This window comes from Podarcis melisellensis (assembly GCF_964234715.1).
Source record: "Podarcis melisellensis genome assembly, chromosome: 12".
Classification (NCBI taxonomy): Eukaryota; Metazoa; Chordata; class Lepidosauria; order Squamata; family Lacertidae; genus Podarcis; species Podarcis melisellensis.
The window spans coordinates 39,217,083-39,230,528 of record NC_138544.1 but is presented as its reverse complement, the minus strand read 5'-3'; the positions used below and the strand labels follow the sequence as shown (position 1 = coordinate 39,230,528).

Genomic DNA, 13,446 nt, shown 5'->3' with positions numbered 1-13,446 from the left:
GAAGCAGCTTAGTCATGCTGGCCACATGACCCGGAAGCTGTATGCTGGCTCCCTCGGCCAATAAAGCGAGATGAGCGCCGCAACCCCAGAGTTGGCCACGCCTGGACTTAATGGTCAGGGGTTCCTTTTTAACCATTGGTTGCCTTCTCCTCCATGAATTTGTCCAATCTCTTTTTGAAGACATCTAAGTTGGTGGCCATCATTAACAAGGTGCTGCATCCCTTTTACATGTCCTGTATCCTTCCAACATTCTACTTCACTGGATGTCCAAGAATTCTAGGGCTGGGAGGGAGAAAAACTTTCCGCCTTCCACTTTCCCAGTGCTGTAAAGGTAAAGGGACCCCTGACATTAGGTCCAGTCGTGACTCTGGGGTTGCTGCACTCATCTCGCTTTATTGGCAGAGGGAGCCGGAGTACAGCTTCCGGGTCATGTGGCCAGCATGACTAAGCCACTTCTGGCGAACCAGAGCAGCGCATGGAAACGCCATTTACCTTCCCGCCAGAGTGGTACCTATTTATCTACTTGCACTTTGACGTGCTTTTGAACTACTAGGTTGGCAGGAGCAGGGACCGAGCAATGGGAGCTCACCCCGTAGCAGGGATTCAAACCGCCGACCTTCTGATCGGCAAGTCCTAGGCTCTGTGGTTTAACCCACAGCACCACCCATGTCCCCTCAGTGCTATACATAGGCTTATAAACTTCCATCATGTCACCTCCTACTTGGCTTTTCTCTGAACTAAGAAGTCCCAAGTGCTGCATCCTTTCCGCATAAGGGAGCAGCACTGGATGGCATTTCACATGCATCTTCTCTGAACAACCCCACCTCAAAAGACGAGGGACAAGTCCCTTTCACCTACCATAAGCTCTTCACAATTTTCTCCTCTTCATGTAGGTATTTCTGCCTTTCGTGCTCCACCAGGTGGCGCTGCCGCTGCGCAGGATCTTCCAGCCTCTTTGCTCTTTCCATCACCTTGCCGTTGATTTCCAGCTCCGCTTTCTTCACCATGGCCCTTAGCGCCTCCTGGTTGTGCAGCTGTTACACAAAAGAAATCAACTTCAATTTTCCCTGCCTGACTAACGTCCCTAGGATCTGAATGCATCATATTGCTCAGAATTTGGGTTTGGATAAACAATCCTGCAGCTGAATGCACTTTCCTCTCTCTCCCGTTTTTTAAAACGAAAACAATAAAAATCTTCTCTCTCCGATTTCACACACAAATAAATGTTATTTCAAGGAGAAGGTAGAAGCTGAAGGGGTGGGGGAAAGTACAAACTGTTGGCTTATGCACCATGCACCTGACTTCGTGTTCAGTTCCATCAGAACTTCAGCACGATTTCACATGGGTCTGGAGCCTTTAATGTGGGCTCTTTAATATGGCATTGTCTGGCACAACTACAAACCACCAGCAACGATTCCACTGCCCTTTGCAATCCAGCAACACTGAGCAGCTGCTCTTCCAGAAGACGGCATAAACAGATCGTTCTGTTCTAGTGACTCTTCTTCTCAAATGGTTTCATCACAACACAGAAAAGTGCATGACAAAACCCGGCTGTTGCCTTTCAATTCAAAATACTCTAGATAGGGAGAAAGGTTGGAGGTTGGGGCAGGTTGGGAAGAAAACACAGAGAAGCTGGCAGGAGCAATGTCATCTCCGCCTGCAGCTGCAGCAGCATCAAGCCAGCCTGCTGGAACACCCACCGAGTCCAGCCAACGGTGCCTTAAGGGGTAGGAATTTAGGGCTGATATCCAAGGCCCTCTCAGCAGAATGTGGAGGGGGAGGTCCAAACACAACAGCGCTGGTTTAACCCAAGGTAAAGTAAGTAGTGGGGACACGGGTGGCGCTGTGGGTTAAACCACAGAGCCTAGGACTTGCCGATCAGAAGGTCGGCGGTTCAAATCCCTGCGACGGGGTGAGCTCCCATTGCTCGGTCCCTGCTCCTGCCAACCTAGCAGTTTGAAAGCACATCAAAGTGCAATTAGATAAATAGGTACCGCTCTGGCGGGAAGATAAACGGCGTTTCCGTGTGCTGCTCTGGTTCGCCAGAAGCGGCTTAGTCATGCTGGCCACATGACCCGGAAGCTGTACACCGGCTCCCTCGGCCAATAAAGCGAGATGAGTGCCGTAACCCCGGAGTCAGTCATGACTGGACCTAATGGTCAGGGGTCCCTTTACCTTTTAAAGTACGTAGTAAAGGCTGCATTTGGTCCCTGGGCCTAATGTTCCCCACTCCTGGCCTAAAACAACCCAACTGCACCACTGTGTCCAGTATCCTGATTCCCACAAGGCCTAAACCACATTCCTCCAGGAAGTTGAGAAGCACAAGATAAACAGACTGTCCACACTGCTGTTCCCTAGAAAATGGTGCACCCAAACATGGGGTTCCTTCTAGCCATCCAAACTTGTTTGCTACCCTTTGATAGATTGGTCCTCTATTAATCTGCCTCGTTTCCTTTCAAGGCTCTCTTAACTAGTGGCCCTCTCTGTATCCTGTTGCAGCAAGCTCCATAGCCAATTCACCAACAAAATTTGTTCACAAAGGGATGTATAATTTACAGGCGGAAACCCAAACAGAGACGCAAGGGGGTCTGTGGAGGCCTTCACAGCACACTCTTTCCTTTCTCTGGAAGTCGATGTCATAGAGCTACAGATAAGACTCAAGGGCTGGCCGATAGTGAAGATGTCAACCCACAGAAAGGAGCCCTTTTTGCTGATCTGCAGAAAATTTCAATTAGCCTTTGTGTGCGAAGAAACACTTCCTTTCTCCTGTCCCGAATCTACTGCCAATCAATTGCACGGGGTGACCTTGAGGTCTAGCATTACAAGAGGGAGAGGGGTGGGGGAAAGCACCTTTTACCTGCTTTCAGCAAAGTGTTCGGAGGGTGGCTACATGCAGGAACCCTGCAGCCTCATCAACCGTTTAATTGAAATTGGGCACTGGGACTGAGCTCCAAAACCTGGTGCCCTTGTGTGCATGCAGGTGACAGGTGCCACTTGAAGCTGGCACACTAAATGCTAAATGACACCGGTGCCACTGCTTTTTATCCAAAACATTCTAGCAGCAGGACATACTACTGGATTTTACACGCAGCCATGATGTCAACTGGCCCAGTGGCCAAATTAAAGGGGGCAGGCTGCCCCTGTGGTTTTCCTGGTTGGTTAAATAAGTCAAGCCTAGGCCAGGCACATGGGACTTGGGGACGCTTTCCAGCCAAAGGGCAATCAGTTGGGGGCAGAAATATGCCCGTGATGAGTGGAGCCAAAGACTAATATCTTTGAGGCAACAGATGTACAAAAGCAAAAGTCACAACAGGATATATTCCGGCCATGTGGAAAATCAGGAGTTCCCCCCCCACACACACCTCCCCATTTGGCAAGAACAGGTGTCTTCACAATGATGCGGCGGTTAGATTCTGGGCCCCTGCATGCATAAGTGGGGAGCACCCTCTAAAAACCCTCTAAATGTATATTACCCCCTGCTCTCCAGCGCTCTCTCCCACCCGCTCTCCCCACACATCTTTTCAACTAGAGTTGAAGCTCTGGGGCCGGCTGGAGGATGCGTGGGAAATTGACTGTGGCTGCTGCACTACCCTGTGTGTCAGCTGTTAGGCAGGGAGGCTGAGCAGCCTAAAGAAAACCCCACTGCGCTTCAGGTCTCTTTGGGGCTTCTTCTGCCCTCACTGACGCCCTCTTCAGGCTCTGAGGAGGATCTCCTCATGAACCACAAGGACTCTCCAGCACTCTCCCACCATTTCCTGGTATGATTCTATTTATTTCCCACCATGTGTGCAAGTTGAACACTCATATGGGGATGCCCGTATTACAGTTCAAGGGCAAACAAGCTATGTAGCACTCTTGGTTGAAAGGAACTGTAGAGCCTTCACGCTGGTGCACTTAAAAGCTCTCCCTGGATGAAAGATGCATAAACACCCCTACCAGGAGCGCAAGTGTTCCTGTGACTCTGGAAAGGTCGAGTTGCTGACCCATGACCTCCTACGCTGCTCCTTTTTATCCTGACTTGCATAAAACATTTGCTGAACCCTTTTTATCAAATCTGCCAGGACAATGCGGTAGAGATTCTGCAAAGCCCATTGTCAGTTAGGCCAGTGTTACTAAGCAAGCCTACAGCCTGACCACAAAACTGGTAAGAATTTGCCAGAGGACTTCAGTCTGCATATCAGAAATTTCGACCTGTAGGCAGCAGGTCAGAGAGTGTGGCTGAAGTATTGCTACTAGGGGGTTTCATTCAGTCTGAATTTTAAAGTCAACTGCACTGATTCACATTTTCTGGACTACCACGTGAATTGGAATGCAGTTCCCATTTGGTTTTTGCACTTTTCCATAATTTGCAATATGCAATATGTTCCTTGGCTCAAAGAAGTGTACCAAAATGCTCATATACAATGCACGTTTTATGGGGGGAAATGCACAAGAAATGCACACCCGGCCTGCGTTGCATCAGAGCTGCTGATAGAATGTTTCTGCCATTGTAAATGAGCTCCGAAAAAGCTTTAAGATCAAGAGTGCAAGTCTGACTTGCATGAGATTCCACATGCCTGAATGACTGCTTTCATTTTTCATTACAACCCACATAAAGTGCTTATTGCTTTTTGGGGTGGGGGAGGTCTCAGTGGATATCAAGTGTGGTTTTTATTTTACTTTTCGGTTTACAGAACTTAAGATGTGACTTGCAAGGACGATCACAGCTTAGTGCCAAGTGAATGAGCTGTGTATGCCACAGGTCTCACGTTCCATCCCTGGCAACTCTAGCCAAGAAGCATCTCTGGTCCAACTCAGGATAAGGGATCTTTAAATGTTATAAATCTGAAAACTAAACTGGCAAAGAGAGCACCTTCAGTGCTGGTAAGGCACCCACCCACCCACCCTTTAGTACCAATTTAAAAACAAAGAGCTGGTTTTTAAATCTGTATGAAATTTCGGTTGCACACCTATCCACATCTCTTACGCCCACACAAAATGATTTGGTTATTTATTTATTGTAGGATTACTAGAGGCTGGATTTATCTGGACGCTCCTATTTCTCTTCTGCACACAGTCGAAGGCATGGCCACATTGCCGAACATCAGTTTATAAATTAAAAGTGACTTCCCAAATAGGATTTGCTGTTCTAAGCCTTGAATTTTTCATATGATTGAATTATCTAATTACTCTGCTTTCGTGGCCAGGCGCATGATTTCATGCTCCTTTTTTTTTTTTTTGCCTTTTATATAACAATGCAAAGTGAGTGCATTGCTAATCCAGTTCATTGTACTTCTTGGGGAGTTGCATATACCACCGATCAGTCAACAAATTGGCTGGGGAAAGGCAGTGGCTCTGTTCTTGCACCTATTGTTATGGGTTTGTAGGGGGCAAGGATCCCCTAAAATGCCTAGGTACCGGCTTCTCCCCATAGGTTCTGAAATTAGTAAATATGGGGGGTTTGAAGCCAAGTGTGACTTGCTAGACATACACCTGCCGTTTCAGAGGGGGAAATTACAGCCACTAGAGTAGAGGGAGCAGTATTGCTATCTAAGGCCTCTTCCTACAGAATTCCCCATCAGATGCATGGGCTGGAAACCCAAAGTTCTACTCTTGGCCCTGCAGGGTCCAAACAATACCATTCTGACGACAAAACAATTAAGAGACACAACTCCAGATTATCTCAGCAGCTATCTAGGCTCAACAGTATACAGACGCACTTCTTTAAAAATAGCTAGAAAACGATGAACTGGATCCAACTGATGGCTCATCCGCATGCATGATGTGGCAGCACCCTGGCAACTATTAGGCAATAAATAGTTTCCCCATGAGCAGATGGCAGAGAGGCAGAATTAAGTCGGGTCATCCTTCCAAGATTAATCCTCCCATCTCCACACAACAACAATAATATGTGGGATGGGTGGGGTAGGTTTTAAATCAACCTCCCTGTCAGATATATATCCATATCAGTGCTGGGTGACCTGTGGTCCTTCAGTTGTTGCTAGACTTTGCTTCCCATCAGCCCCAGCCAGCAAGGGTCAAAGGTCAGGGTCATGGGAGTCGGGGTCCAACAACATCTAGAGGGCCACATTTCATACGTTTAATATATCAACAAAACATTTCAGACAAACTGGACTCAGAATAACAAAAGCTGATTTGGCACATAAACACTCAATCCCATGGCCTTTGTTCTTCTGCTACTTCCTTTCCTCTGTAACCGAAGTCTCTAAGTTGAAACATAGAGTGTAGAAGATATTAACGAGTGCACAATCTTATCAGGAAACCAGCTTCCAGGGGACATCCATGTTAGTGCGTTGCAGCAAAAAAAACTACATCAGGTCTTGCAGCACCTTGGAAACTATCAAATTTATTGTACCGCCATAAATTTCACAGAGACTAATGCCACAATAAATCTGATAGTCCTTAAAGTGTCACAACAAGACACTCTGTTGCTTTAAAAGGGGGAAGTGTCCATCGCAGGCACATCTCCTCCTCCAAGCAAAAAAGGCCCAGTAATACCTGTAGTTGCCGCATCTGGTGCAGCTGGAGACGGAGATCCGACACGTTGCGTTTCATGTCAAAGAGGCTGACTTGCATGGCTGTGGAGCCGACCGGCATGACGCTGGCAGGGGCAGCTTCGATAGCTAGTAACGAGTTCTTCCCACTGGAGACATGAGCGGATCCTGAACATAAACAGCAGCAAACTGATTAATTAAGAGTGAAGCTTCAGTCACCTTTTCTCTCCTCTTCCTATCATAAAATGTTAAGGCTCCTATGGATCACTTAATTCATTCAACAATGCAAATGCAAGATCACAGATTGTTCCTATCATGTCCTAGGCTGCCTCCCCTTTAACTCAGTAGTCGACTGATAGGATGGTAAAGATAGGTGGTGTTAATAACTGAAGAAATAAGAGGAATCATCAAGTGATAACTGCTGTTTACTGTGTTCAAAATGAGTTGCTGAACAAGGCATGTGTTTTCCCTTATCCTTGTATATCTGACCGAACCTATCCACAGCACTCAAACTCACTCATGTATCCATATAATTTTGTTTTCTACAAGCAGGTAGACAAACCTTGGTTACAGAAAGAGTTAGAAAGAGTTAAACCACAGGCCCAGGCTCAGATGACAGGCTAAGCCAAATCACAGCTTAGCTTAATGTAGAGCAGCAGCAAAACAACCAGTGATATCCTTTTTGGGAGCCCACATAATTGCACATTTAAGCCACAGCATCGTGGTTGGGCTTACTGTTATGTGCAAACCTGGCCTCTTCCTCCAATGTAAACCATGGTTTTACTGTACACCTGAGATCTTAATTAGGGTTAAGGCAAGGAATATGGAGTGGAGCCTGCAAGCATCTTCACACTTCTCAAATACAGTGGTACCTCGGGTTACATACGCTTCAGGTTACAGACTCTGCTAACCCAGAAATAGTGCTTCAGGTTAAGAACTTTGCTTCAGGATGAGAACAGAAATGGTGCTCTGGCGGTGCGGCAGCAACGGGAGGCCCCATTAGCTAAAGTGGTGCTTCAGGTTAAGAACAGTTTCAGGTTAAGTACGGATCTCCGGAACGAATTAAGTACCGTATTTTTTGCTCTGTAAGACTCACTTTTCCCCTCCTAAAAAGTAAGGGGAAATGTGTGTGCGTCTTATGGAGCAAATGCAGGCTGCGCAGCTATCCTAGAAGCCAGAACAACAAGAGGGACTGCTGCTGTCACTGCGCAGCGATCCCTCTTACTGTTCTGGCTTCTGAGATTCAGAATATTTTTTTTCTTGTTTTCCTCCTCCAAAAACTAGGTGCGTCTTGTGGTCTGGTGCGCCTTATAGAGTGAAAAATATGGTACTTAACCCGAGGTACCACTGAACATGAATTCAATGCAAGCAAGGAGGGGGAAGAAGAAACAGGGCTAATATGTCTTAAATCTGCTGAACTGAAAAGTGGCACACCTAGTTATCAACAGCTCCTCATCTTCAAAGCTCCATTTCCTCCTGTTCCTCTCCCATCGTCAGATATGATCTAGAATTGTCTACTGCATGTGGGCAGCTACAATGGGATAACCTTTAACTTGGTTGCAACAGATTCCCTTTCTGACTGGTTAAGTCATGCCTCCATTTTGCAATCTAGGCATGAGGCTTAGCCATGCCCTTCAGTAATAATAATAATAATAAACCCTAAACATAGCATGGAATGGTGATAAACAGATTTATTATTTACTGCCTCATGCTGCAGTTGCCTTGAAATTTTAACATCAATGAGATCACATATGGGCTTGATACCAGCGCACAAAATCCTCGTGTTGCCTGCCTGTCGCTCAGCTGATGAGCTTCTGGAGGAGTTTCCCGTCCAGAAAGGGGAAAGGAGGGCAGGGAAAGACATCCCCGCCTGTTGCTCTGTGGCTAGTCACACGTTGCCAGCTGGCATTTGACCTAGACTGTGTTTTTTTCCAAGGGTATAAAAAGAATTAGCATCATCTTCCCAGGAGAGAAATAAAAATGGCAGATGCGCATTCCTTCACTGCCTACCACACCCATCTACCCATCTGTGCCTTCCTCCAAAAACATTTCAGCAGCGCTGAATTTGGAGAAGGGGGAAAAAAGTACTGCATGAGCACAGGGCTGGATACATATCAATCCCAGCAGCAAAGTGTAGAACATGCACCGTAGAACACGACACTTTCACATGACCCCAAAGTCAAGCCCATTCTTCTCATGCTCAAGACGGTAGCTGGGGAGAGGGGGAGTTTTCTCCAGGAAACACAATCCAGTTCCAAGTCTACAGCTACTGAGCTCGTCTCTTCTTTGCACATTTAAACTTCTGCAACTGCCTTTCTTGAGAGGGCCCCACCCCAGGACAAAGAACAGGACGCCATAAAAAAGCAGAAACACGTTTTCTGAAGCATTCCAAGGAATTCCGGCCTTCTGCAGAGTTCTGGAAAAGCAGTCCCATGAACCATAACAAAACAATGAAACAGAAGTCCTGGAAGGCTGCAGGCTTCCTGTTTATTGTTAAGACAGGTTCATGTGCTACACCTTTTCCCCTACAAGGGTATGACTGCACCACTCGTTTTCTACAAGATCCGTCCTGAAAACAGCACAAAGAAGAGCTGGTGTGGTGGTTCTGCAACTCATCCCAAGCTCTATCATTGATTACTGTGAACAAAAACAGGAAAAGGGGAGCACTAAACAGGGATAAAGTTAGCATCTCATTAAAAAAAAAAGATACAGATCTTCCCATGATTCATACAGCCAAATGTTGTGTGATGCCGATGTCCTTCTTCCAGGCCACAGTTCACGAGCCTTTGTTAATGGAAATCTGCATTTTTTGTTTGAAGCTGAAGGCTGAATTTGTACAAATATTGTATACCCTTTCATCCATCCTCCACAGACTCTGCTAATTTTTCATGTGGAGCTTTGAAAGTGCTGCTGATATGCAGTCCTGAGTCACTGCCCATCAGCTGGTAGGTGGTGGCTTCCTGTAGGGATTGGCTGCAGTGATGGAGCTCCTATGGGAAACTCAGTCGTGCGGCCAATGGAACTGCATCTCTACCTCCCTAGTACCAGATCTCATATACAACAAGTGGGTGTGGTTTGGGGGGAAACGGCCTCACAGGCTAAACAGAGAACTGTGTTAGCTTGAATCTCACCAGTTCTGCATCCTGATTCAGAAATATACAAGCAGGGTCTATTGGAAGCAAGCAGACTCCTTAAAAACAGCCAAGGGACAGCGAATCATGTTTCAAATTCTGAAGAACACCAGCACCCCAAGCTCTGGCAAAAAACCCCAATTCTCTTCTTTCTCCAAATCCAAGCTGCAAAAACACTTTCCAATGTAGAACTCCAGGCTAAATACAGCACCATCCTTGTTAGCAAAAGTGTATTCTAGCTGCCCCTCTGGTCCCTTTGCTTGGACTCGCATGGATACTACACCTTAAAGGCTGGAGCAAACAAGGAACATTCAAGCCCTTTTGTTAATTGCCTGCCCTCCCTTCAAGCAAAAGGCGCTTTCATAACACAAAGTGTCTTACCTGGCTTCTCAGCGCTGCTTTTACTAGTCACAGTTTTCACCATCTTCTCACTAAATGAAACAAAAAAATGGGGAAATAATTATGCAAGCCCGGTTGTTGACAGCAAACCAACTATCAATAAATCAGCTAGCAAGAATTTTGATTCTAATGACAACCTGAATTATTTGGAATACAGAATGGACCTTTATTGTTAAAAACTGGTAGGGTCTAGGATTGTTCATTTAATATACAGCTTTAAACACCCAGAGGAGCACTATGAGTTGTCCCCCGAGCCGCCAAATACTGATTTGGGCATATAGTGCCACCAATCCCAAGCATGGAACCCCTGACCTCTGCAACAGAGGTTCTGCAGGCATCCTTACTGTGCACCATCAGATGTGTCTTGAAGACTTTTAAGCTGACAGACCTACTCAGTTTTTTACTTATTATTTTTTTATATGAGCCATTTTTACAATTTTGTGTTGTTTTGTGGTATTTTATGTCACACACCGCCTTGATATTTTATGCCACTAGGCGGTTAATAAATACTTTGGTCGATGATTGAAAACAAAACAGGGATAAATCTCCAAATACATTTATTCACTTGACTGATTATAATGCCAAGAAGAAGAATGTCTCGAAACGTGTTGTGCATTTTATACTCCTTGCTTAAACTCAACTTTTAAGCCATTTTTTTTTTTAAATTAAAGCTGAAAAATAAAAATCCTGACCCAAAAGATGTCAATGGCAAGCATTCCCCACAGCATCCTCCATGGGGTGCAAGATTCTCCCCTAAGAGTGCCTGGGCTTTTTGCCCCCTGTGGTGATCAATGAAATAATTACAGGGAAACAGATTTAATGAATTCTTTTGTTTTACCTAGAAGCCTCTTTGCTATTACTTGTATTTGGCCCTTTTAAAAGCGCAGACTGAACAAGACCAGTTAAACTGGCAATCTGTTTCTCCATTGCTTGCATCCTCTCTCTGTAAGACAAGAGAATCGTTTGTTAAAGCCAAATGTATTTAACTTTCAAGACTTGATTTCTTTTCTAGCTGAACGAGGACCACAAGATTAGAAAGGAAGACACCATGGAATTTGCTCAGTGCCTCCTGGCCATTAATTCTCATGTACCTTGTGTGAGAGGAAGACCAAACCACCACATCCTTTGTCAAAGTGCTGTACGGACTAAAACCAACATTCATTACAACAGTCACAGCTGCCCCTTATGATCTCTCTCTCTGCCTTTTATGATCTGAGCTAACTTCTCAGTTTCCCCACTACATTCTGATCATCCTTTCTCTAGGCTACTGTAGCCTTTTTCTTAACAGGTCTTCTCTCCCTCCTGCTGCGTCTCTCTGCCCCCTCTCTCTGGAAGAACCGGAATCTTCTTCCTTGCACTGTGTTCTTTGCAAGCGTCTGTACTGCCTGCCTGAGTTTCTCCACCACCGACTACAAACTTCAGCTCTTTTAGAAAGTTCCTCGCCTTTTTACTTGTGGGCTGTGCTTCTTCTCTCAAACTCCTGTAACTCTCAACCTCCACTCCATAAGTAAACTCCTCTGGTTTGGGCTTCCTCAGTCCCTTTGTGCTACTCCTTTCAACATGCAATGGCATCCTCTATCCTCGGCACTGTGTCAGGATTGTCCTTCAGCAGGATCCAGTCCTTCAGCATGCTTGAGGGGCCAGCCCTGCTCCATGGACCAAAGGTTCTCCACCCATGCACTAAACAAACAAACCAAGTTATCTTAACACCAAAGATCCATAGCAGATCAGGCCATTTCCTAACACCTATAATGACGCGGGTGGCGCTGTGAGTTAAACCACTGAGCCTAGGACTTGCCGATCGGAAGGTTGGCAGTTCGAATCCCCGTGACAGGGTGAGCTCCTGTTGCTCAGTCCCTGCTCCTGCCAACCTAGCAGTTCGAAAGCATGCCAGTGCAAGTAGATAAATAGGTACCACTCCGGTGGGAAGGTAAATGGTGTTTCCGTGAGCTGCTCTGGCTCGACAGAAGCGGCTTAGTCATGCTGGCCACATGACCCGGAAGCTGTACGCCGGCTCCCTTGGCCAATAAAGCGAGATGAGCGCCGCAACCCCAGAGTCGGTCACGATTGGACCTAATGGTCAGGGGTCCCTTTATAATGGCATCTGGATCAGCTCTGTTTGCCGGTCCAAATTAGAAGCATCCCCCCCGCCCGGCCCATCTCTAAACCGCCTTAGTATTGCCTGACTTTCTTTTCAACTTAATAGCAGCCAATTCTTGTTCCTTCTGCAGGTTTCCCATGAAAACCACTTATTGAATGACCCAGACCTCCTCTTGTCTTCACCTCATTCGCCACCTGACTCTTTCTTATGGCACATTTGCTATCAGTCTCTGAACTCTCCCCTCTTTGGTCATTATTTTAGTTCCATTTAAAGTCGAAGACATTATCTGCTCTGTCACCAAATGGATCAAGATTTGTTTTTAACATTAATCCCCTTTGACAGATGCTTTTGAGCAAGTCCTACGAGGAAAAGTGATCCTTCCAAGTAGATGGGCAACTTGTACAATTGTGGATCTATTTATAGCGTGGGCTTATTCCATGGCTTAAGGTAGAAAGATTTACTGTGCAGCAGAATTGGTTATTTCAAAACCAAGCATCATATTAGGCATCTTATGTAGGCAGGCTTTCCACACACACCCCATAGCTCAGTAGCAGAGCATCAGTTTTGCCTGCAGAAGATCACAGGTTCAATACCCATCATCTTCAGGTAGAGATGGAGGAGACACCTGCCTGAAAAACCCGGAGAGCTGTTGCTAGTCCATATGGACCACACTGAGCTGCATGGACCACTGGCCTGACTCAGGATAAGGCAACTTTCCATAAGTTTCTATCCAACCCTTTTGTTTTTATCTCCTGCACTTGTCTGTTTTATTAGATTGTTTTGGATTTTTTAAAAATTGTATTTTATTTTTTGTTTCTAATTGTTTTCAGCTGCCTTGGGTGGCGTGTAGTCATCTCAAGGGCAGGGCATATGTTTTAAAAACATATGTAAATACATAAATTAAATACGTCGAACCAAGCATTGAAATTATGCTGCTTTTGAAAATAGGAATAAAAGCAGGAAGGAACGGTTCAAGCAGTAGCTACAGTGGGAACTTAATACGCAAAGTGAATGGGACTCATTTATTTCCTTCTGGGAGAGCACAGAAATAACCTAATCACAGACTTATATGTGGATTAGAAAACAGTTAACCTTTGGATTGCACACTTCCCTGGATTTTGTGGCTCAAAAATACAAAATAAAATGTGTCTGTTTACATCTGAAATATGTACAAAATGCATATTATAGGGGAAAGCATACAACAAAAAAGCCCCTTTTGTGTGCAGTGTGAGCCAAGTCAATTTAATGATCATGACCTACAAGACCCACCTTAGCTGGGGTTCCCTTTGAAGGCTCCTTTCAGGTTAGCATGCAAGATCCA

At 45.6% G+C, this 13,446-nt stretch overlaps 1 protein-coding gene across 25 annotated transcripts in view; it reads right to left on the bottom strand.

The window, feature by feature from the left end:
• The window catches only part of KIAA1217, a 358,771-nt gene that overhangs the window by 20,375 nt on the left and 324,950 nt on the right, over window positions 1-13,446 (bottom strand). For 24 of the 25 annotated variants that reach the window (XR_014173276.1, XR_014173277.1, XM_081931416.1 and 21 more), the window contains 4 exons: window positions 10,863-10,967; window positions 10,007-10,056; window positions 6,499-6,662; window positions 859-1,034 (listed from right to left, as the gene is read on the bottom strand). Coding sequence is in view for 23 of the 25 variants with exons in the window: in XM_081931416.1 (XP_081787542.1) it covers window positions 859-1,034; window positions 6,499-6,662; window positions 10,007-10,056; window positions 10,863-10,967 (495 nt within the window). In the remaining 2 variants the exon portion in view is untranslated. The remainder of the gene's footprint in view (window positions 1-858; window positions 1,035-6,498; window positions 6,663-10,006; window positions 10,057-10,862; window positions 10,968-13,446) is intronic. The other variant, XM_081931433.1, reaches the window with a different exon arrangement.